We start from the raw sequence: 27,882 nt of genomic DNA, 5'->3' as shown, positions 1-27,882 counted from the left end.
ACCTCAATTTTGTCCTTGGGGTTTTGCCTGCCCAATCAATTGTTATACTCACAGACAGTATTTTAACAGTTTTAGAAACTTTAGAGTTTTCTATCCAAATCTACCAATTATATGCATATCCTAGCTTCTGGGCCTGAGTAACAGGCAGTTTAATTTGGGCGCTTTTCATCCAGATGTGAAAATACTGCCCCCTAGCCTTAAGAGGGACACTACTGTGAAGGGTTAGTAGTGACTAACCATGACTCACTGGCCCGAATGGCATCCTATTCCCTATATGTAGTGCATTTATAGAGAAAAGGGTTCCATTTTGGACTAGTATTGAGCGATGAACCTATTTTATTTTTTTACTAATTGACCAACAGCAGTTCAATGCTTTGAATAAAAAATGTTTAAGTTAAATTAAGTCTGCGTGATACGCAGTTTCTCTCGATCAAAACCCCAACTCTGCGATCTAGTCGGAAGTTGTAGTGTCCAACAGGCCAACATTATATGTAGTTTAGTCAAGAAAACATGGTAATTAACTACAATGACCATAATCCATTGCGTTCCTATTTGTCCAGTCTGTTTCTTTTATGCCTGCTATGTAAGAGACTGAAGAATGTGTGATCAAGAGGGATCTCTACCTGAAAATACATCATCTACACAAGTGATTGATAGTTGGTTTTCCGCAGTCTTAAAAGTAGGCTTTATTTTGGAGCAAATTGTGATTTATTTTGTAATGACCGTGGAGACAGCAGCTCTATAGAGATCAGATGACTTGGGATGAAATCAGGCATCAAATAAACGTACACTGAAATATTTTATTAAACTGACGTGAGTTAATGATGGTTACGTAATGAGCAGTCATTCACTACTATCATGGGACTTATTATTTTATTCCGTGTTCAACCTACATAATGCATTGTGTATTTAACTTTAAACACTTTTGTGTATTTAAATATACATCTTGTAATAATTGAACTGAAACCGGCCTTTTTAAAAAGCACCAATCGCTCATCTCCATTTGGGACAGATATTATCGCTCAGGACCGCTATAACTGTAAGGGATCTCATCCTGTTATTTCCCCTCTTTCAATTGGATAGGGAATGTGTTACGTGATCGACAATGTGCCCTTTGACCTGTATGTAATTCTAGATAAGTGCTGGGGCTCCTCGCCCATTTTGAGTTCCTTCTAAACATGAGAGTGTTTCTAGCAGCAGTCATGTGTTTGTGCCTCTGTTTGGTGCTGTTCCTCTGTCCTCTCTACTCGTGTGCCTTACCACCACCTTGTGACAGGTAACATTTGTTGCTACCTTCATTTCTTTGGGGGGCTCTTTTATGAACCTATTATGAATGATCTTGAACCATGTTGCTCTGTTATTCGAAAGCTGAACTTTGGTTCCTGGGGAAGTGTGTTTATGACTCGGGATTGATGCATGGCGTTCTGATAGAACTCAGCAAAATGTCATTGAGGTTGGATTTGCTCTATTCAAAGAGGCTTAAACATTAACACAGTCCTGAGAAATTGGACTTGATTGGGATTTTAAATTTGATTAAGACCTGCATCTTCTGTAATATCGGTTTGATGCAGGTTATTCTATGGGTGTTCATCCAGATAACATTTTATTTCATGATTAACTCCTCAGTGAGATCTACTGTTATGGGGACATCCTGAGGCAGGTTCAGACCGCCAAACTGTTTGATGATGACAAACACTTTGTGGATATGAAGCTGAAGTCAGCCCCTGGTAAGTCTAGTAGGGGAATCAGTCAGCCCCTGGTAAGTCTGGTAGGGGAATCAGTCAGCCCCTGGTAAGTCTGGTAGGGGAACCAGTCAGCCCCTGGTAAGTCTGGTAGGGGATTCAGTCAGCCCCTGGTAAGTCTAGTAGGGGAACCAGTCAGCCCCTGGTAAGTCTAGTAGGGGAATCAGTCAGCCCCTGGTAAGTCTGGTAGGGGAACCAGTCAGCCCCTGGTAAGTCTGGTAGGGGAACCAGTCAGCCCCTGGTAAGTCTCTCGTAGGGGAATCAGTCAGCCCCTGGTAAGTCTGGTAGGGGAATCAGTCAGCCCCTGGTAAGTCTGGTAGGGGAATCAGTCAGCCCCTGGTAAGTCTCTTGTAGGGGAATCAGTCAGCCCCTGGTAAGTCTCTTGTAGGGGAATCAGTCAGCCCCTGGTAAGTCTGGTAGGGGAATCAGTCAGCCCCTGGTAAGTCTCTTGTAGGGGAATCAGTCAGCCCCTGGTAAGTCTAGTAGGGGAATCAGTCAGCCCCTGGTAAGTCTAGTAGGGGAATCAGTCAGCCCCTGGTAAGTCTTGTAGGGGAACCAGTCAGCCCCTGGTAAGTCTAGTAGGGGAACCAGTCAGCCCCTGGTAAGTCTGGTAGGGGAATCAGTCAGTCTAGTAGGGGAACCAGTCAGCCCCTGGTCAGTCTAGTAGGGGAACCAGTCAGGCCCTGGTAAGTCTAGTAGGGGAACCAGTCAGCCCCTGGTAAGTCTAGTAGGGGAACCAGTCAGCCCCTGGTAAGTCTAGTATGGGAACCAGTCAGCCCCTGGTAAGTCTAGTAGGGGAATCAGTCAGCCCCTGGTAAGTCTGGTAGGGGAATCAGTCAGCCCCTGGTAAGTCTGGTAGGGGAATCAGTCAGCCCCTGGTCAGTCTGGTAGGGGAACCAGTCAGCCCCTGGTAAGTCTCTTGTAGGGGAATCAGTCAGCCCCTGGTAAGTCTCTTGTAGGGGAATCAGTCAGCCCCTGGTAAGTCTCTTGTAGGGGAATCAGTCAGCCCCTGGTAAGTCTAGTAGGGGAATCAGTCAGCCCCTGGTAAGTCTTGTAGGGGAATCAGTCAGCCCCTGGTAAGTCTAGTAGGGGAATCAGTCAGCCCCTGGTAAGTCTGGTAGGGGAATCAGTCAGTCTAGTAGGGGAACCAGTCAGCCCCTGGTCAGTCTAGTAGGGGAACCAGTCAGGCCCTGGTAAGTCTAGTAGGGGAACCAGTCAGCCCTGGTAAGTCTAGTAGGGGAACCAGTCAGCCCCTGGTAAGTCTAGTATGGGAACCAGTCAGCCCCTGGTAAGTCTAGTAGGGGAATCAGTCAGCCCCTGGTAAGTCTAGTAGGGGAATCAGTCAGCCCCTGGTAAGTCTGGTAGGGGAATCAGTCAGCCCCTGGTCAGTCTAGTAGGGGAACCAGTCAGCCCCTGGTAAGTCTTGTAGGGGAATCAGTCAGCCCCTGGTCAGTCTAGTAGGGGAATCAGTCAGCCCCTGGTCAGTCTAGTAGGGGAACCAGTCAGCCCCTGGTCAGTCTAAGGGGAACCAGTCAGCCCCTGGTAAGTCTCATAGGGGAACCAGTCCCAATACAGGCTTTGTGCCTCCAATGTCTGCTGTTTCTTTGCTTGAGGACAGGGGTCGTATTTATCAAGCTTCTCAGTAGGATTGTTGATTAAGGATCAGGTTGAACTTTTAGACTTCTGAAACCTTTAAGGAAGTCATGTGACTGAAAATTATTTTATAAAAAAAATAAAGATTACAGATTAAATAAAGATTATTCATGAATGGTCAGAGTAGGAGTACTGATCTAGGATCAGAGATCACTCCTATCTCTCCACACACCTAATCACCTCCCTTCACACCCTCAGATATTATCCTGACAGCGTTTCACAACCTGACACATGGAGATCCAAACCCTGTCCCGCCTGCCGTACTGAGAGACTTCCTTCACACGTACTTTGACCAACCAGGGAAAGAGTTTGCGCCGTGGTCCCCACCTGACTGGCATGACAAGTGAGAGAGCCAATCATTCTGATCGATCCTGACCACACTGAGGTGTGAAATGTTTTGAGTCCAAAATGTCTCCCTCTTCCTTATAAGTAAGTGCACTCTGTAGGGAATAGTGTGCCATTTTTGGACTCAAGAAGGGAGTCTGTTCTATCCAATACAAGTCATGTTCTGTGTGCAGGCCACAGTTCCTGGCTGGAATAGCAGATGCAGAACTGCGTAGCTGGGCCGAGAAGCTGCACCATCTGTGGAAGTCTCTTGGGAGAAAGGTGATCTCATAGATAAACCCTATCAGTTAGATTTACTCACCTCCTACGTCCTCTGTCACCTCCTTTTGAAGAAAGTCTAAGGTAATGAAGGGGTGTGAGTCTGGACGGTTATGCGCTTGTTTGAAATGAGAAAATTCTCGTTCTCCGCTTGGGAGCCATTAGGCAACTGTGGGGATCCACCCGTTAATGCCTGTTGCACTAATGGTTCGCGAGCATCTTCTCATTTCAAACAAGCGCATAACCATCCAGACTCACACCCCTTCATTACCTTAGACTTTCTTCAACCCGTTCACAACACATTAAGTTAGTTGTGCAAGACAATTCATAGATTAAAATGATAAGTAGCATATCGTTTTAAATGAGTGCATGTTTTTTTCTGACGAAACAAAAGCTAATTCAAAGCGGGGTGTGGCAGATATCCAAACTTTTCAGAGGCAGCATACGCTTGTGCTTCCTCGCCTAAAGTAGACTACTAGGAGGAGGAGGAGGACCGACCGTCTTCCATTTGCCTACTAACAAATTGACACGGGATGATGCACAAGTGTATCGGAGTCCTCTAGAGATGATGGATACGCTAACAAGATGTCTCTCCCCCGTAACAATGGGAGTCGTCCACAAAGCGGCACGGCGGACTGTCTAGCTCCCGTCTATCCTGTCTTTGGATTGGTGGATACATTTCATTATTGTAAATCCTTTTCTGAATATTCGATGTGGGTTGTTGACGTCAACCGCCTGTATTGAAACGAGAGCTACTACTAACCTCATGCTCTGAATATGCATAGCTATCTGGAGAGAACTCTTGATATGAAGTGTTTTTCGCTCAAAGTGGCTGGGATGTCACGTGTCCTACTTAATATCAGAACACTCATAACTACTTAAATATTACGAAACATCTATTCGAGCAAATAAACTTCACGCAGCAAATATACCATTCGCTTTTATTTTTGACCAAATTCAACACCTCCATACAATTCATTGACCTCCATACAAAATCTCCTTGCTTGGAGGGCGAAACAACATATCGCCCCCTGCTGGAGGGAGACAGATTTCCCACCGAGCCTCTTTCCTTCCTCTGTGGTCCTTTGCTGAAGAGTTTTGAAATCTGCCACACCCCTTTTTGAAATAAGCTATTGTTTTCTCGCTGGAGAACATAAAACATAAAACATAATAAACAATGATATGCTACATATATATATATATAATAAATATATATATCTATAAAACATTTTGCACAACTAGCTAGTAGTTTTAGTGTACTTGTAGTTTTTGTAGTAGTAGTAATTGTAGTAGTTGTTGTAGTGTAATTGTAGTAGTAGTAGTTGTAGTGTACTTACAGTACGTCTGGTCAAATATGATGTGGTAGTCAACAATGATTGTCTGTGTGTGTGTGTGTGTGTGTGTGTACCAGAGCAGTGCTAACGTGAACTCTATTGTGTGTGTGTGTGTGTGTACCAGATCAGTAGTGATGCTTTGGCCCACCCAGAACAGTACTCTCAGATCTTCACCCCCACCCTTTAAAATTCGGAGGACGTTTCAGGGAGCTGTACCTGGAGTGACGTTCTCTATTGGTCAGGAGCTGTACTATTGGTCAGTGAAGCTGTCACTCTCTCTGTACTGCTCTGTCTACATATAGCAGACCATGGTCACTCTCTCTGTACTGCTCTGTCTGCATATAGCAGACCATGGTCACTCTCTCTGTACCGCTCTGTCTGCATATAGCAGACCATGGTCACTCTCTCTGTACTGCTCTGTCTGCATATAGCAGACCATGGTCACTCTCTCTGTACTGCTCTGTCTGCATATAGCAGACCATGGTCACTCTCTCTGTACTGCTCTGTCTGCATATAGCAGACCATGGTCACTCTCTCTGTACTGCTCTGTCTGCATATAGCAGACCATGGTCTGACTGCTAGCGGGTAGGGCTACACAGACTGGGCAGGTTAGGGGTCTGTTTGCTGCATATAGCAGACCATGGTCACTCTCTCTGTACTGCTCTGTCTGGCAGACCATGGTCACTTCTCTGGCTACACAGACTGGGCAGGTTAGGGGGTCTGACTGCTAGCGGGTAGGGCTACACAGACTGGGCAGGTTAGGGGGTCTGACTGCTAGCGGGTAGGGCTACACAGACTGGGCAGGTTAGGGGGTCTGACTGCTAGCGGGTAGGGCTACACAGACTGGGCAGGTTAGGGGTCTGACTGCTAGCGGGTAGGGCTACACAGACTGGGCAGGTTAGGGGGTCTGACTGCTAGCGGGTAGGGCTACACAGACTGGGCAGGTTAGGGGGTCTGACTGCTAGTGGGTAGGGCTACACAGACTGGGCAGGTTAGGGGTCTGACTGCTGCAGTGGGTAGGGCATATACAGACTGGGCAGGTTAGGGGTCTGACTGCTAGCGGGTAGGGCTACACAGACTGGGCAGGTTAGGGGGTCTGACTGCTCTCTCTGTACTGCTCTGGATAGGGCTGGTCACACAGACTGGGCAGGTTAGGGGGTCTGACTGCTAGCGGGTAGGGCTGCATATAGCACAGACTGGGCAGGTTAGGGGTCTGACTAATGCTGGCCCTCTCATGGGGACAGACTGGGCAGGTTGGGGGTCTCTCTGACTAATGCTGGCCCTCTCTGTATGGGGACAGACTGGGCAGGTTAGGGGGTCTGACTACTAGCAGGTAGGGCTACACAGACTGGGCAGGCTAGGGGGTCTGACTGCTAGCGGGTAGGGCTACACAGACTGGGCAGGTTAGGGGTCTGACTGCTAGTGGGTAGGGCTAGGGCACAGACTGGGCAGGTTAGGGGTCTGACTGCTACCGGGTAGGGCTACACAGACTGGGCAGGTTAGGGGGTCTGACTGCTACCGGGTAGGGCTACACAGACTGGGCAGGTTAGGGGGTCTGACTGCTAGCGGGTAGGGCTACACAGACTGGGCAGGTTAGGGGGTCTGACTGCTAGCGGGCAGGGCTACACAGACTGGGCAGGTTAGGGGGTCTGACTGCTAGCGGGTAGGGCTACACAGACTGGGCAGGTTAGGGGGTCTGTTTGCTAGTGGGTAGGGCTACACAGACTGGGCAGGTTAGGGGGTCTGACTAATGCTGGCCCTCTATGGGGACAGACTGGGCAGGTTAGTGGGTCTGACTAATGCTGGCCCTCTATGGGGACAGACTGTGCAGGTTAGGGGGTCTGACTAATGATGGCCCTCTATGGGGACAGACAGGCCTGTTCATTCAGAGACCTTACCTCTCAGAGCCCTCAGGTGACAGACAGGCCTGTTCATTCAGAGACCTTACCTCTCAGAGCCCTCCAGGTGTCTGGCTAGACTGTAAACTCTCCTTCCAGACTCATATTAAACATCTCCAATCCAAAATCAAATCTAGAATCAGCTTTCTATTTCGCAACAAAGCCTCCTTCACTCACGCCGCCAAACTTATCCTAGTAAAACTGACTATCCTACCGATCCTCGACTTCGGCGATGTCATCTACAAAATAGCTTCCAATACTCTACTCAGCAAATTGGATGCAGTTTATCACACTGCCATCTGTTTTGTCACTAAAGCACCTTAAACCACCCACCACTGCGACCTGTATGCTCTAGTCGGCTGGTCTTCGCTACATATTCGTCGCCAGACCCACTGGCTCCAGGTCATCTACAAGTCCATGCTAGGTAAATCTCTGCCTTATCTCAGCTCACTGGTCACGATGACAACACCCACCCGTAGCACGCGCTCCAGCAGGTATATCTCACTGGTCCTCCCCAAAGCCAAGACCTCCTTTGGCCGCCTTTCCTTCCAGTTCTCTGCTGCCTGTGACTGGAACGAATTGCAGACTTTTATCTCCCTCACCAACTTCAAACATCTGCTATATGAGCAGCTAACCGATCGCTGCAGCTGTACATAGTCCATCTGTAAATAGCCCACCCAATCTACCTACCTCATCCCCATATTGTTTTTATTGATTTACTTTTCTGCTCTTTTGCACACCAGTATCTCTACCTGCACATGTTCATCTGCTCATTTATCACTCCAGTGTTAATCTGATAAATTGTAAGGATTCGCTCCTATGGCCTATTTATTGCCTTACCTCCTCATGCCTTTTGCACACAATGTAAATAGACTTTCTTTTTTCTGCTGTGTCATTGACTTGTTTATTGTGTTACTGGCTTGTTTATTGTTTTACTCCATGTGTAACTCTGTGTTGTTGTCTGTGTCACACTGCTTTGCTTTATCTTGGCCACGTCGCAGTTGTAAATGAGAACTTGTTCTCAACTGGCCTACCTGGTTAAATAAAGGTGAAATTAATAAAAGAGCCCTCAGGTGACACAGGCCTGTTCATTCAGAGACCTTACCTCTCAGAGCCCTCCAGGTGACAGACAGGCCTGTTCATTCAGAGACCTTACCTCTCAGAGCCCTCCAAGTGATACAGGCCTGTTCATTCAGAGACCTTACCTCTCAGAGCCCTCCAGGTGACAGACAGGCCTGTTCATTCAGAGACCTTACCTCTCAGAGCCCTCAGGTGATACAGGCCTGTTCATTCAGAGACCTTACCTCTCAGAGCCCTCCAGGGGACAGACAGGCCTGTTCATTCAGAGACCTTACCTCTCAGAGCCCTCAGGGGACAGACAGGCCTGTTCATTCAGAGACCTTACCTCTCAGAGCCCTCCAGGTGACATACAGGCCTGTTCATTCAGAGACCTTACCTCTCAGAGCCCTCAGGTGATACAGGCCTGTTCATTCAGAGACCTTACCTTTCAGAGCCCTCCAGGGGACAGACAGGCCTGTTCATTCAGAGACCTTACCTCTCAGAGCCATCCAGGTGATACAGGCCTGTTCATTCAGAGACCTTACCTCTCAGAGCCCTCCAGGTGACAGACAGGCCTGTTCATTCAGAGACCTTACCTCTCAGAGCCCTCCAGGTGACAGACAGGCCTGTTCATTCAGAGACCTTACCTCTCAGAGCCCTCAGGTGATACAGGCCTGTTCATTCAGAGACCTTACCTCTCAGAGCCCTCCAGGTGACAGACAGGCCTGTTCATTCAGAGACCTTACCTCTCAGAGCCCTCCAGGTGACAGACAGGCCTGTTCATTCAGAGACCTTACCTCTCAGAGCCCTCCAGGTGACAGACAGGCCTGTTCATTCAGAGACCTTACCTCTCAGAGCCCTCAGGTGATACAGGCCTGTTCATTCAGAGACCTTACCTCTCAGAGCCCTCAGGTGATACAGGCCTGTTCATTCAGAGACCTTACCTCTCAGAGCCCTCAGGTGATACCGGCCTGTTCATTCAGAGACCTTACCTCTCAGAGCCCTCAGGTGACATGCAGGCCTGTTCATTCAGAGACCTTACCTCTCAGAGCCCTCCAGGTGACAGACAGGCCTGTTCATTCAGAGACCTTACCTCTCAGAGCCCTCCAGGTGACAGACAGGCCTGTTCATTCAGAGACCTTACCTCTCAGAGCCTTCCAGGTGACAGACAGGCCTGTTCATTCAGAGACCTTACCTCTCAGAGCCCTCCAGGTGACAGACAGGCCTGTTCATTCAGAGACCTTACCTCTCAGAGCCCTCCAGGTGATACAGGCCTGTTCATTCAGAGACCTTACCTCTCAGAGCCCTCCAGGTGACAGACAGGCCTGTTCATTCAGAGACCTTACCTCTCAGAGCCCTCCAGGTGACATACAGGCCTGTTCATTCAGAGACCTTACCTCTCAGAGCCCTCCAGGTGACAGACAGGCCTGTTCATTCAGAGACCTTACCTCTCAGAGCCCTCCAGGTGACAGACAGGCCTGTTCATTCAGAGACCTTACCTCTCAGAGCCCTCCAGGTGACAGACAGGCCTGTTCATTCAGAGACCTTACCTCTCAGAGCCCTCCAGGTGACAGACAGGCCTGTTCATTCAGAGACCTTACCTCTCAGAGCCCTCCAGGTGATACAGGCCTGTTCATTCAGAGACCTTACCTCTCAGAGCCCTCCAGGTGACAGACAGGCCTGTTCATTCAGAGACCTTACCTCTCAGAGCCCTCCAGGTGATACAGGCCTGTTCATTCAGAGACCTTACCTCTCAGAGCCCTCAGGTGATACAGGCCTGTTCATTCAGAGACCTTACCTCTCAGAGCCCTCCAGGTGACAGACAGGCCTGTTCATTCAGAGACCTTACCTCTCAGAGCCCTCAGGTGATACAGGCCTGTTCATTCAGAGACCTTACCTCTCAGAGCCCTCCAGGTGACAGACAGGCCTGTTCATTCAGAGACCTTACCTCTCAGAGCCCTCCAGGTGATACAGGCCTGTTCATTCAGAGACCTTACCTCTCAGAGCCCTCAGGTGATACAAGCCTGTTCATTCAGAGACCTTACCTCTCAGAGCCTTCCAGGTGACAGACAGGCTTGTTCATTCAGAGACCTTACCTCTCAGAGCCCTCCAGGTGACAGAGAGGCCTGTTCATTCAGAGACCTTACCTCTCAGAGCCCTCCAGGTGACAGACAGGCCTGTTCATTCAGAGACCTTACCTCTCAGGGCCCTCCAGGTGACAGACAGGCCTGTTCATTCAGAGACCTTACCTCTCAGAGCCCTCCAGGTGATACAGGCCTGTTCATTCAGAGACCTTACCTCTCAGAGCCCTCAGGTGATACAGGCCTGTTCATTCAGAGACCTTACCTCTCAGAGCCCTCCAGGTGACAGACAGGCCTGTTCATTCAGAGACCTTACCTCTCAGAGCCCTCCAGGTGACAGACAGGCCTGTTCATTCAGAGACCTTACCTCTCAGAGCCCTCCAGGTGATACAGGCCTGTTCATTCAGAGACCTTACCTCTCAGAGCCCTCCAGGTGACAGACAGGCCTGTTCATTCAGAGACCTTACCTCTCAGCCCTCCAGGGTGTATTATTAGCAGGGACAGTGAGGTGGATCTGCTCTCTGTTCCTCCCAGGGACTCCTACTGGGTGATCAATGGTCTCCTGCTCTCTGAGATGACAGACACCGCCCGTGGGATGATCCTCAACTTCATCCACCTCATCAACCGGTGAGCTGCATCTGTTCTCTGTCCGTTTGTCCCGTCATGTCCATCTGCCTGTCATGTCCATCTGCCTGTCATGTCCATCTGCCCGTCATGTCCATCTGCCCGTCATGTCCATCTGCCCGTCATGTCCATCTGCCCGTCATGTCCATCTGCCTGTCATGTCCATGTGCCTGTCATGTCCATCTGCCTGTCATGTCCATCTGCCTGTCATGTCCATCTGCCTGTCATGTCCATGTGCCCGTCATGTCCATCTGCCCGTCATGTCCATCTGCCCGTCATGTCCATCTGCCCGTCATGTCCATCTGCCCGTCATGTCCATCTGCCCGTCATGTCCATGTGCCTGTCATGTCCATCTGCCCGTCATGTCCATCTGCCCGTCATGTCCATCTGCCCGTCCTGTCCATCTGCCTGTCCTGTCCATCTGCCTGTCATGTCCATCTGCCTGTCATGTCCATCTGCCTGTCATGTCCATCTGCCTGTCCTGTCCATCTGCCTGTCCTGTCCATCTGCCTGTCCTGTCCATCTGCCTGTCATGTCCATCTGCCCGTCATGTCCATCTGCCCGTCATGTCCATCTGCCCGTCCTGTCCATCTGCCCGTCCTGTCCATCTGCCCGTCATGTCCATCTGCCCGTCATGTCCATCTGCCCGTCATGTCCATCTGCCCGTCATGTCCATCTGCCCGTCATGTCCATCTGCCCGTCATGTCCATCTGCCCGTCATGTCCATGTGCCCGTCATGTCCATGTGCCCGTCATGTCCATCTGCCCGTCATGTCCATCTGCCCGTCATGTCCATCTGCCCGTCATGTCCATGTGCCCGTCATGTCCATGTGCCCGTCATGTCCATGTGCCCGTCATGTCCATCTGCCTGTCCTGTCCATCTGCCTGTCCTGTCCATCTGCCTGTCCTGTCCATCTGCCTGTGCTGTCATGTCCATCTGCCTGTCCTGTCCATCTGCCTGTCCTGTCCATCTGCCTGTCCTGTCCATCTGCCTGTCCTGTCCATCTGCCTGTCCTGTCATGTCCATCTGCCTGTCCTGTCATGTCCATCTGCCTGTCATGTCCATCTGCCCGTCCTGTCCATCTGCCCGTCCTGTCCATCTGCCCGTCCTGTCCATCTGCCCGTCATTCCATCTGCCTGTCCTGTCCATCTGCCTGTCATGTCTATTCACCACCAAAGCGGTAAGTTATGCCAACTCCCTGAATATTAAGTGCCCAGACTCTTTACATAAACTTTGAGGCTGTGTGTGATAGGTGCTAGAACTCTGACTCCTGAGTCTCTGGTTGGCCCGGGGACAACCATTAACAGTATAATCAGATGTCCAGGAGAATTATTCAGACCTCTTGACTTTTTCCACATTTTGTTATGTTACAGCCTTATTCTAAAAATGGATTCCCTCATCAATCTACACACAATACCCCCTAATGACACACAATACCCCCTAATGACGTCACAATACCCCCTAATGACATCACAATACCCCCTAATGACATCACAATACCCCCTAATGACATCACAATACCCCCTAATGACATCACAATACCCCCTATCACAATACCCCCTAATGACATCACAATACCCCCTAATGACATCACAATACCCCATAATGACATCACAATACCCCATAATAACATCACAATACCCCATAATAACATCACAATACCCCATAATGACATCACAATACCCCATAATAACATCACAATACCCCATAATGACATCACAACATCACCCCCATAATGACATCACAATACCCCATAATGACATCACAATACCCCATAATGACATCACAATACCCCATAATGACATCACAATACCCCATAATGACATCACAATACCCCATAATGACATCACAATACCCCATAATGACATCACAATACCCCATAATGACATCACAATACCCATCACAATACCCCATAATGACATCACAATAATGACCCCCCCATAATGACATCACAATACCCCATAATGACATCACCCCATAATGACATCACAATACCCCATAATGACATCACAATACCCCATAATGACATCACAATACCCCATAATGACATCACAATACCCCTAATGACATCACAATACCCCATAATGACATCACAATACCCCCTAATGACATCACAATACCCCATAATGACATCACAATACCCCATAATGACATCACAATACCCCATAATGACATCACAATACCCCATAATGACATCACAATACCCCCCCATAATGACATCACAATACCCCATAATGACATCACAATACCCCATAATGACATCACAATACCCCATAATGACATCACAATACCCCATAATGACATCACAATACCCCATAATGACATCACAATACCCCATAATGACATCACAATACCCCATAATGACATCACAATACCCCATAATGACATCACAATACCCCATACATCCCATAATGACATCACAATACCCCATAATGACATCACAATACCCCATAATGACATCACAATACCCCATAATGACATCACAATACCCCATAATGACATCACAAATACATCACACCCATAATGACATCACAATACCCCATAATGACATCACAATACCCCATAATGACATCACAATACCCCATAATAACATCACAATACCCCATAATAACATCACAATACCCCATAATGACATCACAATACCCCATAATGACATCACAATACCCCTAATGACATCACAATACCCCCATAATGACATCACAATACCCCATAATGACATCACAATACCCCATAATGACATCACAATACCCCAATACCCCATAATGACATCACAATACCCCATAATGACATCACAATACCCCATAATGAATGACATCACAATACCCCATAATAACATCACAATACACCATAATAACATCACAATACCCCATAATGACATCACAATACACCATAATAACATCACAATACCCCATAATGACATCACAATACCCCATAATAACATCACAATACCCCATAATAACATCACAATACCCCATAATGACATCACAATACCCCATAATGACATCACAATACCCCATAATAACATCACAATACACCATAATAACATCACAATACCCCATAATAACATCACAATACCCCATAATAACATCACAATACCCCATAATAACATCACAATACCCCATAATAACATCACAATACCCCATAATAACATCACAATACCCCATAATGACATCACAATACACCATAATAACATCACAATACCCCATAATAACATCACAATACCCCATAATAACATCACAATACCCCATAATAACATCACAATACCCCATAATAACATCACAATACCCCATAATAACATCACAATACCCCATAATGACATCACAATACCCCATAATGACATCACAATACCCCATAATGACATCACAATACACCATAATGACATCACAATACCCCATAATAACATCACAATACCCCATAATAACATCACAATACCCCATTATAACATCACAATACCCCATAATAACATCACAGTACCCCATAATAACATCACAATACCCCATAATAACATCACAATACCCCATAATAACATCACAATACCCCATAATAACCCCCCCATAATAACATCACAATACCCCATAATAACATCACAATACCCCATAATAACATCACAATACCCCATAATGACATCACAATACCCCATAATGACATCACAATACCCCATAATGACATCACAATACCCCATAATGACATCACAATACCCCATAATGACATCACAATACCCCATAATAAGCAAGAACTGTTTTTTTTTTTTTTTTTTTTTTCTTTTTTTTTTGCAAATGTATTAAACATAACAGATACCTTATTTACATAAGTATTCAGACCCTTTGCTTTGAGGAAATTGATCTCAGGTGCTTCCGGTTTCCGTTGATCATCCTTGAGATGTTTCTACAACTTGATTGGGAGTCCACCTGTGGTAAATTCAATTGATTGGACATGATTTGGAAAGGCGCTCACAGGTCCCACAGTTGACAGTGCAGGTCAGAGCAAAAACCAAGCCATGAGGTTCAAGGAACTGTCCGTAGAGCTCAGAGACAGGATGGAGCTGAGGCACAGTTTTGGGGAAGGGTACCAAAAAAAATGTCTGCAGCATTGAAGGTCCTCAAGAACACAGTGGCCTCCATCATTCTTAAATGGAAGAAGTTTGGAGCCACCAAGACTCTTCCTAGAGCTGGTCGCCCGGCCAAACTGAGCAATCGGGGGAGAAGGGCCTTGGTCAGGGAGGTGACCAAGAACCTGATGGTCACTCTGACAGAGTTCCTCTGTGGAGATGGGAGAACCTTCCAGAAGGACAGCCATCTCTGCATTCCTCAGTAAAAGGCACATGACAGCCCACTTGGAGTTTGCCAAAAGCCACCTAAAGGACCAAGACAACGCAGGAGTGGCTTCAGCACAAGTCTCTGAATGTCTTCGAGTGGCCCAGCCAGAGCCCGGACTTGAACCCAATTGAATCCCTGGAGAAACCTGAAAATAGCTGTGCAGCGACACTCCTTAATTCAACCTGACAGAGCTTGAGAGGATCTGCAGAGAAGAATGGGAGAAACTCCCCAAATACAGGTGTGCCAAGCTTGTAGTGTCATACCCAAGAAGACTCAAGGCTCTAATCGCTGCCAAAGGTGCTTCAACAAAGTACTGAGTAAAGGCTCTGAACATTTATGTAAATATGATTTTTTATTTTTAATACATTAGCAAAAATGTATAAAAAAAGTTTTTGCTTTGTCGTTATGGGGTATCGTATGTAGATCGAGGGGAAAAAAAACAATTCAATAAATATTAGAATAAGCCTGTAACGTAACAAAATGTGTAAAAAGTCAAGGGGTCTGAATTCTTTCCGATTGCACCGTAGGTTAGAATTACCTTACATACAATGTTTTATTTGTCAATTTAAAAGAACACAATACAACCACAAATCTGGATACAATGTTTTTAATAATCATCAAATGAAAGATACAAAACGAATGGAATTTTTTGTAATATCTATATTTTCTTTTTTCCATTCCTCCCCTCTCCAGATATGGTTTCATCCCCAACGGGGCTAGAGTTTACTACGAGCGTCGCAGTCAGCCCCCCTTCCTGTCTCTGATGGTGGAGAGTTACTATCAGACCACTAACGACACAGATCTCCTCAGGTAGTTACTAACGACACAGATCTCCTCAGGTAGTTACTAACGACACAGACTTCCTCAGGTAGTTACTATCAGACCACTAACGACACAGATCTCCTCAGGTAGTTACTAACGACACAGATCTCCTCAGGTAGTTACTAACGACACAGATTTCCTCAGGTAGTTACTAACGACACAGACTTCCTCAGGTAGTTACTATCAGACCACTAAAGACACAGATTTCCTCAGGTAGTTACTAACGACACAGATTTCCTCAGGTAGTTACTATCAGACCACTAAAGACACAGATTTCCTCAGGTAGTTACTATCAGACCACTAAAGACACAGATTTCCTCAGGTAGTTACTATCAGACCACTAACGACACAGATTTCCTCAGGTAGTTACTATCAGACCACTAACGACACAGATTTCCTCAGGTAGTTACTATCAGACCACTAACGACACAGATTTCCTCAGGTAGTTACTAACGACACAGATTTCCTCAGGTAGTTACTATCAGACCACTAAAGACACAGATTTCCTCAGGTAGCGATTCCTTTTTCCCCAACATTTTGTTTATGAATGGGGCTTGTCATGAATGGGGCTTGTTATGAATGGGGCTTGTCATGAATGGGGCTTGTCATGAATGGGGCTTGTCATGAATGGGGCTTGTCATGAATGGGGCTTGTCATGAATGCTCAAAGGCGTCCATTCTAAAGGTTGGCAGAACTCTCTGTTCAGGTTGTAACGGTTTTGACTTGAGGTTATTGTTTGTAGGGGTGACACGTAGGTCGTGCCTAGCAGAGAAACAACTGATTTCTCCTTTTGGTTTGGTTTGGGAATGAGTCTAATCCCAACCTACTCTACTGTGTAGGACTGTTCTGCCAGCCCTAGATTATAATCCCAACCTACTCTACTGTGTAGGACTGTTCTGCCAGCCCTAGATTATAATCCCAACCTACTCTACTGTTTAGGACTGCTCTGCCAGCCCTATATTATAATCCCAACCTACTCTAATGTGTAGGACTGTTCTGCCAGCCCTAGATTATAATCCCAACCTACTTTACTGTGTAGGACTGCTCTGCCAGCCCTAGATTATAATCCCAACCTACTCTACTGTGTAGGACTGCTCTGCCAGCCCTAGATTATAATCCCAACCTACTCTACTGTGTAGGACTGCTCTGCCAGCCCTAGATTATAATCCCAACCTACTCTACTGTGTAGGACTGCTCTGCCAGCCCTAGATTATAATCCCAACCTACTCTACTGTGTAGGACTGCTCTGCCAGCCCTAGATTATAATCCCAACCTACTCTAATGTGTAGGACTGTTCTGCCAGCCCTAGATTATAATCCCAACCTACTCCACTGTGTAGGACTGTTCTGCCAGCCCTAGATTATAATCCCAACCTACTCTACTGTGTATGACTGCTCTGCCAGCCCTAGATTATAATTCCAACCTACTCTACTGTGTAGAACTGTTTATAATCCCAACCTACTCTACTGTGTAGGACTGTTCTGCCAGCCCTAGATTATAATCCCAACCTACTCTACTGTGTAGGACTGTTCTGCCAGCCCTAGATTATAATCCCAACCTACTATACTGTGTAGGACTGCTCTGCCAGCCCTATATTATAATCCCAACCTACTCTAATGTGTAGGACTGTTCTGCCAGCCCTAGATTATAATCCCAACCTACTTTACTGTGTAGGACTGCTCTGCCAGCCCTAGATTATAATCCCAACCTACTCTACTGTGTAGGACTGCTCTGCCAGCCCTAGATTATAATCCCAACCTACTCTACTGTGTAGGACTGCTCTGCCAGCCCTATATTATAATCCCAACCTACTCTAATGTGTAGGACTGTTCTGCCAGCCCTAGATTATAATCCCAACCTACTCCACTGTGTAGGACTGTTCTGCCAGCCCTAGATTATAATCCCAACCTACTCTACTGTGTAGGACTGTTCTGCCAGCCCTAGATTATAATCCCAACCTACTCTACTGTGTAGAACTGTTTATAATCCCAACCTACTCTACTGTGTAGGACTGTTCTGCCAGCCCTAGATTATAATCCCAACCTACTCTACTGTGTAGGACTGTTCTGCCAGCCCTAGATTATAATCCCAACCTACTCCACTGTGTAGGACTGTTCTGCCAGCCCTAGATTATAATCCCAACCTACTCTACTGTGTAGGACTGTTCTGCCAGCCCTAGATTATAATCCCAACCTACTCTACTGTGTAGGACTGCTCTGCCAGCCCTAGATTATAATCCCAACCTACTCTACTGTGTAGAACTGTTTATAATCCCAACCTACTCTACTGTGTAGGACTGTTCTGCCAGCCCTAGGTTATAATCCCAACCTACTCTACTGTGTAGGACTGTTCTGCCAGCCCTAGATTATAATCCCAACCTACTCTACTGTGTAGGACTGCTCTGCCAGCCCTATATTATAATCCCAACCTACTCTAATGTGTAGGACTGTTCTGCCAGCCCTAGATTATAATCCCCATCTACTTTACTGTGTAGGACTCTTCTGCCAGCCCTAGATTATAATCCCAACCTACTTTACTGTGTAGGACTGCTCTGCCAGCCCTAGATTATAATCCCAACCTACTCTACTGTGTAGGACTGCTCTGCCAGCCCTAGATTATAATCCCAACCTACTCTACTGTGTAGGACTGCTCTGCCAGCCATAGATTATAATCCCAACCTACTCTACTGTGTAGGACTGCTCTGCCAGCCCTAAATTATAATCCCAACCTACTCTACTGTGTAGGACTGCTCTGCCAGCCCTAGATTATAATCCCAACACTCTACTGTGTAGGACTGCTCTGCCCGCTCTAGATTATAATCCCAACACTCTACTGTGTAGGACTGCTCTGCCAGCCCTAGATTATAATCCCAACACTCTACTGTGTAGGACTGCTCTGCCAGCCCTAGGTTATAATCCCAACACTCTACTGTGTAGGACTGCTCTGCCAGCCCTAGATTATAATCCCAACACTCTACTGTGTAGGACTGCTCTGCCAGCCCTAGATTATAATCCCAACACTCTACTGTGTAGGACTGCTCTGCCAGCCGTAGATTATAATCCCAACCTACTCTACTGTGTAGGACTGCTCTGCCCGCTCTAGAGCAGGAGTACCTGTTCTGGATGCGGAACCGCTCTGTGGCCGTTGAAGTAAAGGGGAATAAGCACGTTCTGAACCGTTTTGATGTACAGGTGGGCCTGCCCAGGTAAGGAACACAACAGGAACATTACCCTCATCCCCTTCAATACAAGACACAACTTTATTTTGTCCATCTGTCACAACACAAAATCCCACCCACGTACATGTATTTTTGGAGTTGATTTGTGTGTGTGTGTGTGTGTGTGTGTCTGTATCTGTGTGTTGCGTCTGTTACTTTTCTTCCAGACCGGAGTCCTACAGTGATGATCTAGAGCTGGCTGAAGGTCTGACCGAGGGTAAACGTTAATTCCCTACTTCATGAACAAACAACATTCCCCATCATGAACACACTATCTATTGGGTTGGTCTGAAGTACTTTAGAGTAGAGGGAAGCCCTTTTGAGACCTGGTCCTTAACCTGCGTCCATCTTCCCTGAACTCAGATGCTGCAGAGAGGCTGTGGAAAGAGCTGCATTCAGGAGCAGAGTCCGGGTGGGACTTCTCGTCTCGCTGGTTTGTGGACGGCCTGGGGAACAACAACGGGTCTCTGAAAGACACCAGAACCAGTCTGCTCATTCCTACAGACCTCAACGCTCTGCTCTGTCGCAACGAAAGGACACTGGCTCACTTCTACAGGACGCTGGGTGAGGAGAATGACTTGCCGCATATAACCTTTGACTAGCTAGCGGAAGGAATTTTCTTTACCACCTGTTCTAGTTACAACCTCTGGGCCCTAGGTACAACCTCTGGGCCCTAGGTACAACCTCTGGGCCCTAGGTACAACCTCTGGGCCCTAGGTACAACCTCTGGGCCCTAGATATTTGTCAGCAGGTCATGTGGTCCAGTAAAAGTCCTGTATAATCTGTGGTTCCAGGTAATGAGTCTGAAGCAGCGCGGTATGACAAAGCTGTATCAGCCAGACAAGAGGCCATAGAGGCAGTGCTGTGGGACGAGAAGAGGGGCGTCTGGTTGGACTACAGCCTGGTAACCAACACCTCCCACCCTGCATTCTACCCCACTAACCTGGCCCCTGTCTGGGCAGACTGCTACTCCCAGCCTTCCATGGGACAGAAGGCACTACACTATCTACAGGTTAGTTTAGCTTGCTGGTCCCAAGACCTCGCTCTTTGTGAAAAGAATCATTGTCCTGTTGAAATACTGTGACTGAAAGAGCATGTACATTGATTTGTCACTGAAAAATACACACGCCCATTGAGTTACTGTAGCAATGTGTATTTATAGTGGTTAGTGTTAACTCCCTCCCTCCCTATGCTGATAGGTGGGATGGGCTGAAGGGTGGGATTAAAGCATTTGGTGATGTATTTTGGTTTTATGTATAAAAGTACCATGTACTGTATGTCAAATGTATAGGTAACGTAAGTACAGTTGAAGTCAGAAGTTTACATTACACTTAGGTTGGAGTCATTAACTCGTTTTTCAAACCACTCCACAAACTATAGTTTTTTGGCAAGTCGGTAAAGGACATCTACTTTGTGCATGACACAAGTCATTTTTCGAACAGTTGTTTACAGACAGATTTATTTCAATTATAATTCACTGTATCACAATTCCAGTGGGTCAGAAGTTTACATACACTAAGTTGACTGTGCCTTTAAAACAGCTTGGAACATTCCAGAAAATGATGTCAAGGCTTTAGAAGCTTCTGATAGGCTAATTGACATCATTTGAGTCAATTGGAGGTGTAACTGTGGATGTATTTCAAGGCCTGCCTTTAAACCGCTTGGAAAATTCCAGAAAATGATGTCAAGGCTTTAGAAGCTTCTGATAGGCTAATTGACATCATTTGAGTCAATTGGAGGTGTAACTGTGGATGTATTTCAAGGCCTGCCTTTAAACCGCTTGGAAAATTCCAGAAAATGATGTCATGGCTTCAGAAGCTTCTGATAGTTTGGAGGGAAAAGGTGGAGGCTTGCAAGCCGAAGAACACCATCCCAACCGTGAAGCACGGGGGCGGCAGCATCATGTTGTGGGGGTGCTTTTCTGCAGGGGGGACTGGTGGACTTCACAAAATAGATGGCATCATGAGGCAGGAAAGTTATGTGGGTATATTGAAGCAACATCTCAAGACATCAGTCAGGAAGTTAAAGCTTAAATGGGTCTTCCAAATGGACAATGACCCCAAGCATACTTCCAAAGTTGTGGCAGAATGTCGTAAAGACAACAAAACCCTGACCTCAATCCTATACACGATTTGTGGGCAGAACTGAAAAAGTGTGTGCGAGCAAGGAGCCCGACAAACCTGACTGTTACACCAGCTCTGTCAGGAGGAAGGGGACAACATTCATAATGTATTTGGCTACGGTGTAAACTTTCGACTTCAACTGTATATATTGTTTTTTAAAAAGCGGTCAAAAAAACAAAGATATTTGTCCTCCGAAGAGGGGGGGTTTAATAAAACCAAAATAAAGATCCTTCCTTCCTTCCTTCCTTCCTCCCTTCCTTCCTTCCTTCCTCCCTTCCTTCCTTCCTTCCTTCCTTCCTTCCTTCCTTCCTTCCTTCCTTCCTTCCTTCCTTCCTTCCTTCCTTCCTTCCTTCCTTCCTTCCTTCCTTCCTTCCTTCCACCCTCCCTCCCTCCCTTCCTCCCTCCCTCCCTTCCTCCCTTCCTCCCCCTTCCTTCCTCCCTCCCTTCCTTCCTCCCTTCCTTCCTCCCTTTCTCCCCTTCCTTCCTCCCTTCCTTCCTCCCTTCCTTCCTTCCTCCCTTCCTCCCTTCCTCCCTCCCTCCCTCCCTTCCTCCCTCCCTCCCTCCCTTTCTTCCTTCCTTCCTTCCTTCCTTCCTTCCTTTCTTCCTTCCTCCTTCCTCCCTCCCTTCCTTCCTCCCTCCCTCCCTCCCTCCCTTCCTTCCTTCCTTCCTTCCTTCCTTCCTTCCTTCCTTCCTCCCTCCCTCCCTTCCTTCCTTCCTTCCTTCCTTCCTTCCTTCCTTCCTTCCTTCCTTCCTTCCTTTCCTCCCTCTGTAGACTAGTGGTGGTCTTGCGTTCCCCAACGGTGTCCCTACGTCCCTGGTTGACAGTGGTCAGCAGTGGGACTACCCTAACGCATGGCCCCCTCTACAACACATACTCATCCAAGGTAGGACCTAGTTAACCCTGATCTGGTTTTCATGTTGCATCCGCATCCCAAATGACACCCTATGTCCCTAATAAGGTGCACAATCACGCCTGTCCAATCGGTCACTCTGTTTTCTTCCAATCAGGCCTGTCCAGTCTGCCCTCACAGGAAGCTAGAGAGCTGGGGTTTGATTTGGCTCAGCGCTGGATCAGAACCAACTGGCTGGCCTACGTCAAGTATGAAGCCATGTTTGAGAAGGTGATTAAGAAGAGGTTTATAATGTGTGTGACCACAATGAGGTGCAGGGTGATGTTGCCCCTAGACGAGGGTTGGCAATAGGCCAAAACCAGCAGGGTGATGTCGCCCCTAGACGAGGGTTGGCAATAGGCCAAAACCAGCAGGGTGATGTCGCCCCTAGACGAGGGTTGGCAATAGGCCAAAACCAGCAGGGTGATGTTGCCCCTAGACGAGGGTTGGCAATAGGCCAAAACCAGCCGGGTGATGTTGCCTCTAGACGAGGGTTGGCAATAGGCCAAAACCAGCAGGGTGATGTTGCCCCTAGACGAGGGTTGGCAATAGGCCAAAACCAGCCGGGTGATGTCGCCCCTAGACGAGGGTTGGTAATAGGCCAAAACCAGCAGGGTGATGTCGCCCCTAGACGAGGGTTGGCAATAGGCCAAAACCAGCCAGGTGATGTTGCCCCTAGACGAGGGTTGGTAATAGGCCAAAACCAGCAGGGTGATGTTGCCCCTAGACGAGGGTTGGTAATAGGCCAAAACCAGCAGGGTGATGTCGCCCCTAGACGAGGGTTGGCAATAGGCCAAAACCAGCCAGGTGATGTTGCCCCTAGACGAGGGTTGGTAATAGGCCAAAACCAGCCCGCAAATGAGATATTTGTTGTTTTCTCCACCCCAAGGTTTTAGGTGGCTAAATCTATTTGCCCTAGACGACATTCATGGCTCAGTTTAGCATTTCCCCCACTAATGGTTGGGATTGGCAGAGGGAAAGCTGATCCTAGATCTGCATCTAGGAGAGCCCATAATGAGCCCATATATATATATATATTTTTGTTTTCTCTCTCTGTCAGTATAATGTGAACGGAGATGGGAAGCCGGGCGGAGGAGGAGAATATGAGGTTCAGGTACACTAGGATATTTATATTAATTCATATTTATTATATTTATTTAGGATATCTCATCTGAAAAGTTGCTCTGGATAAAGAGCGTCTGCTAAATGACTCAAATGGCAAAATGGAAATGTTCATCTCTAGTCTTTTTGTATTCGACTTATTTCAAACTCATCTTTTTGAGTTGATTATGTGTGTCTGTCTCTTTGTGTCTGTGTTGTAGTTGGGATTTGGTTGGACCAATGGTGTGGCTCTCCAGCTCCTGTCTCAGTACGGCGACCGGCTCTCCTCTGGCAGCAACGGAAACAGCTTCACCTCGTGTCTGAGCATCAGCGTCTCTGTGGCCCTGCTCTGCTCAGCCCAAACTCTGTTCCTATGAAATGCAATGGGTGTAGGGTGGAGTTGCCCCTAGACGCTGATCTCGGGTCAGTTTTCCCCACCAATAGTTAGGATTGGGGCGTAGTAAGCTGGTCCTTGATCTGTACGTAGGGGGGGGGGGGGGGGGGGGGAACTTCACTTCGGAGCTTTTAAAATGTTAATGCTTAGAGGAGGATGTTGATGGTTAAACTGTACAGAGTCTGAAAATGAAGATGATTTTAAACTCTGTTTCCCTTGCTAACTATCATTGTGTGAGTGTGTGTGTGTGTGTGTGTGTGTGTGTGTGTGTGTGTGTGTGTAATGTCGTGGAAATGTCCTCTATTTACCAAATCATGAGAGAGCAAACCACAACACAAGTCAGAGTTATCATAAAGTCCATCTTTAATTATATGAGCTCCATCACAACCCTGTGACTCTCGGATCAATTCAGTGTCGATCAATGAATTCTCTGAGAAGTCCCTTCCACATTTCAACTGAGGTCCTTTATAGCAACGACACACGCAGGATAAGACAGCATCGGCATAATTCATCGTTCAGCTTTGTCTCCTTTCTCAAACCCAGAACCATAAACCAATCCTCCATATCAACAGGCATCAAATCCATCCTATCTTGACAAGATCACAGAGACCCATTGCCTGGCACACAGACATTGTGGAGCCAAGAGATACACGTTTGACCTCTCCCCTCTCTCCGGCCCAAGTAACTTAGTTTTGACAGAGAACAGATAACTGCAACCCCGCCACAGTATTATACAAACCCATTCTGATGAGAAGTAACTTACAAACATATGATGAATATAAAACATCTTACCAATCTTACCACCAATTCGGATTATTCCCCAACAGTGTGTGTGTGTGTGTGTGTGTGTGTGTGTGTGTGTGTGTGCACACGATGATCATGGTAACTGATATTAAACTGAAATCACAAACGATAATAATCTTCATCCAAGATATTTCACTGGAGCTGAACTCCTGGTGTGTCACGAAGCATTTCCATACTGTAAGTGGTGGGACCCCATTTCCTTATATGGTCAACTACTCTAGACCAGGGCCCCAGTGCACTTCAAAGAGGATAGGGAGCTATTTAGGACATAGACGGAGTGATATATGCAGTGATTGGTTTAAAGATAATCAGATCTAGTGGCGTGAGATGTGCAGTGATTGGTTTAAAGATAATCAGATCTAGTGGCGTGAGATGTGCAGTGATTGGTTTAAAGATAATCAGATCTGGTGGCGTGAGATGTGCAGTGATTGGTTTAAAGATAATCAGATCTGGTGGCGTGAGATGTGCAGTGATTGGTTTAAAGATAATCAGATCTAGTGGTGTGTTTTGTGTGACTCCTGTCTAAATGAATCAATTGTCTCCAATGCTGCCTGTTTGAAGGTCAAATTGGGAGAAACTGGGGAACGATATGACCTTAATCCCTCGGAGCATTTGGCAACAGACAATGAACGCTGTTTAATGCTGTTTAACGATCGACCGTGTTGTTCGTAGTTTGAGTTGAATGAGTCAATGTATGAACAGCTCTTGTTTATTATAAAAGGTATTTCTGTTTGTTCACCTGACAACGCTTCCCTGTCAGTCTTTGACAGTGTTTGTCTGGAGAAAATGTGCACTACTCTTGAAAGGTCAAAAGGTTTATACCCTAATTGGCTGTCTGCAGACACGGCTCTCTTCTATCTCAATATAACAAACACACAGAGATATGCAAAAGGTCATCAGATGAGAGGTTCGGGCGAATCTGCTCCTCAAAGAGAAATGCCACTGACCCGACTTTGGAGATAGGAGGCAGGAGAGGAGTCCAGGAGGCAGGAGAGGAGGAGTCCAGGAGGCAGGAGAGGAGTCCAGGAGGCAGGAGAGGAGGCCAGGAGGCAGGAGAGGAGGCCAGGAGGCAGGAGAGGAGGCCGGAGAGGAGTCCAGGAGGCAGGAGAGGAGGCCAGGAGGCAGGAGAGGAGGCAGGAGAGGAGTCCAGGAGGCAGGAGAGGAGTCCAGGAGGCAGGAGAGGAGTCCAGGAGGCAGGAGAGGAGGCAGGAGGCAGGAGAGGAGTCCAGGAGGCAGGAGAGGAGGCAGGAGGCAGGAGCAGCCCTGTTCCCTTAAATTTTGACCTTTAAAAAAAAATAAATAAATGTGTAACTCGATGTCAGTTGGAGTAGAAGTTGTTAAATTCAAACCCAAATTTAAAAAAATAATAATAATGTTTGACTTCTGTTGAATTTCCTCAGTGAAGCTTCTTGTCTTTTAAAAAACAGGGTTCTGTGTCCTGGTCCCGATGGTTCAGATCAGAAATCACACCGTTTGTTTTTGTGGCGAAACAAAATAAAGCTCACTGAAATTCTTCTGTTTTCCTGTTAAAGGGATACTTTGAGATTTTGTCAATGAGTCCCTTTATCTACTTCCCCCAGTCAGGTGTCCACCTGGATATCTTTTTTTCCTGTCTGTGTATCCACGTTTCTATCCACAGTACCCAAGTCATGCATATCACCTAAATAAATTAAATCCTGACAGCTGTGATGGAAACAAGAAGTTTCTGTACAATTGTATAAAATGCAGACGTATAATTTGTTCGTTCGACATGGTGGGGTCTTTCAGTGCCGTAAAATGAGTTATGTGAGAAATGGCAGTGAAAATGACTTTCTGAGCCAATATTGATACAATAACCATAATAATAAGTCAACTTGGAGTCATGTGATTACATGCTGTGTGGTCCTCCCACTACGACTCAGGAAACAGTTTTATCAGGCTACAGATGAAATGTGTCGTGGTGAACAGGGTGGTGAAAGTGCACGGTGATGAGTTTGATGCTCCTTTCCAATACATAACTAGACTCTTATTCTGGTGACATGAGGATCGATGCTCGACTGCCGTTTGACAAATACAAACCTCTCTCTTACCCTTAATGTCATCATGTAGACTAGCAGACCAGCACTGTATAGAACCAGCCCTGTATAGAACCAGCCCTGTATAGAACCAGCCCTGTATAGAACAAACCTCTCTCTTACCCTTAATGTCATCATGTAGACTAGCAGACCAGCACTGTATAGAACCAGCCCTGTATAGAACCAGCCCTGTATAGAACCAGCCCTGTATAGAACAAACCTCTCTCTTACCCTTAATGTCATCATGTAGACTAGCAGACCAGCACTGTATAGAACCAGCCCTGTATAGAACCAGCCCTGTATAGAACCAGCCCTGTATAGAACAAACCTCTCTCTTACCCTTAATGTCATCATGTAGACTAGCAGACCAGCACTGTATAGAACCAGCCCTGTATAGAACCAGCCCTGTATAGAACCAGCCCTCCCCAGCCCTGTATAGAACCAGCCCTGTATAGAACAAACCTCTCTCTTACCCTTAATGTCATCATGTAGACTAGCAGACCAGCCCTGTATAGAACCAGCCCTGTATAGAACCAGCCCTGTATAGAACCAGCCCTGTATAGAACCAGCCCTCCCCAGCCCTGTATAGAACCAGCCCTGTATAGAACCAGCCCTGTATAGAACCAGCCCTGTATAGAACCAGTCCTGTATAGAACCAGCCCTGTATAGAACCAGCCCTATATAGAAACAACCCTGTATAGAACCAGCCCTGTATAGAACCAGCCCTGTATAGAACCAGCCCTGCATAGAACCAGCCCTCTCTTACCCATAATAATCATCATGTAGACTAGCAGACCAGCACTGTATATGCCAGCCCTGTATAGAACCAGCCCTGTATAGAACCAGCCCTCTCTTACCCATAATAATCATCATGTAGACTAGCCTACCAGCACTGTATCTGTGAGCTGTTGGGCTGGAGACCACAAGCCAAGACCAGAGGAGGCACATTTGCTATATAACACAACAGTTTTTCCTGATAAAACTATCAGAGTTGAAAGTGCAATGGAAAAACACTGAACTTTTAGATTTTTAAAAATATTTTCACGAACATATGTTGCCAATTGGATGGCATCCTAGCTTCTGTCCAGTATGTCATAAGGTGAATGCACCAATTTGTAAGTCGCTCTGGATAAGAGCGTCTGCTAAATGACTTAAATGTAAATGTAA

The 27,882-nt window shown here is 46.8% G+C and overlaps 1 protein-coding gene across 1 annotated transcript; it reads left to right on the top strand.

Annotated features, from left to right (window-relative positions):
* The first annotated feature begins 1,139 nt into the window (after positions 1-1,139).
* treh (trehalase (brush-border membrane glycoprotein)) lies at positions 1,140-26,204 on the top strand. Its single transcript, XM_065000646.1, is given in 17 exon segments — positions 1,140-1,276; positions 1,627-1,727; positions 3,594-3,738; positions 3,914-4,001; positions 5,457-5,502; positions 5,505-5,553; positions 10,905-10,997; positions 16,004-16,120; positions 19,215-19,337; positions 19,517-19,566; positions 19,713-19,913; positions 20,144-20,361; positions 22,245-22,356; positions 22,481-22,593; positions 23,423-23,476; positions 23,685-23,886; positions 25,541-26,204. Coding segments are annotated over 16 exon segments (1,764 nt in total). The 5' UTR covers positions 1,140-1,178; the 3' UTR covers positions 23,841-23,886; positions 25,541-26,204.
* Positions 26,205-27,882: the final 1,678 nt, after the last annotated feature.

This window comes from Oncorhynchus nerka, linkage group LG14 (genome assembly GCF_034236695.1).
Source record: "Oncorhynchus nerka isolate Pitt River linkage group LG14, Oner_Uvic_2.0, whole genome shotgun sequence".
Taxonomy (NCBI): Eukaryota; Metazoa; Chordata; class Actinopteri; order Salmoniformes; family Salmonidae; genus Oncorhynchus; species Oncorhynchus nerka.
This window is presented reverse-complemented; position numbering and strand designations above follow the sequence as displayed.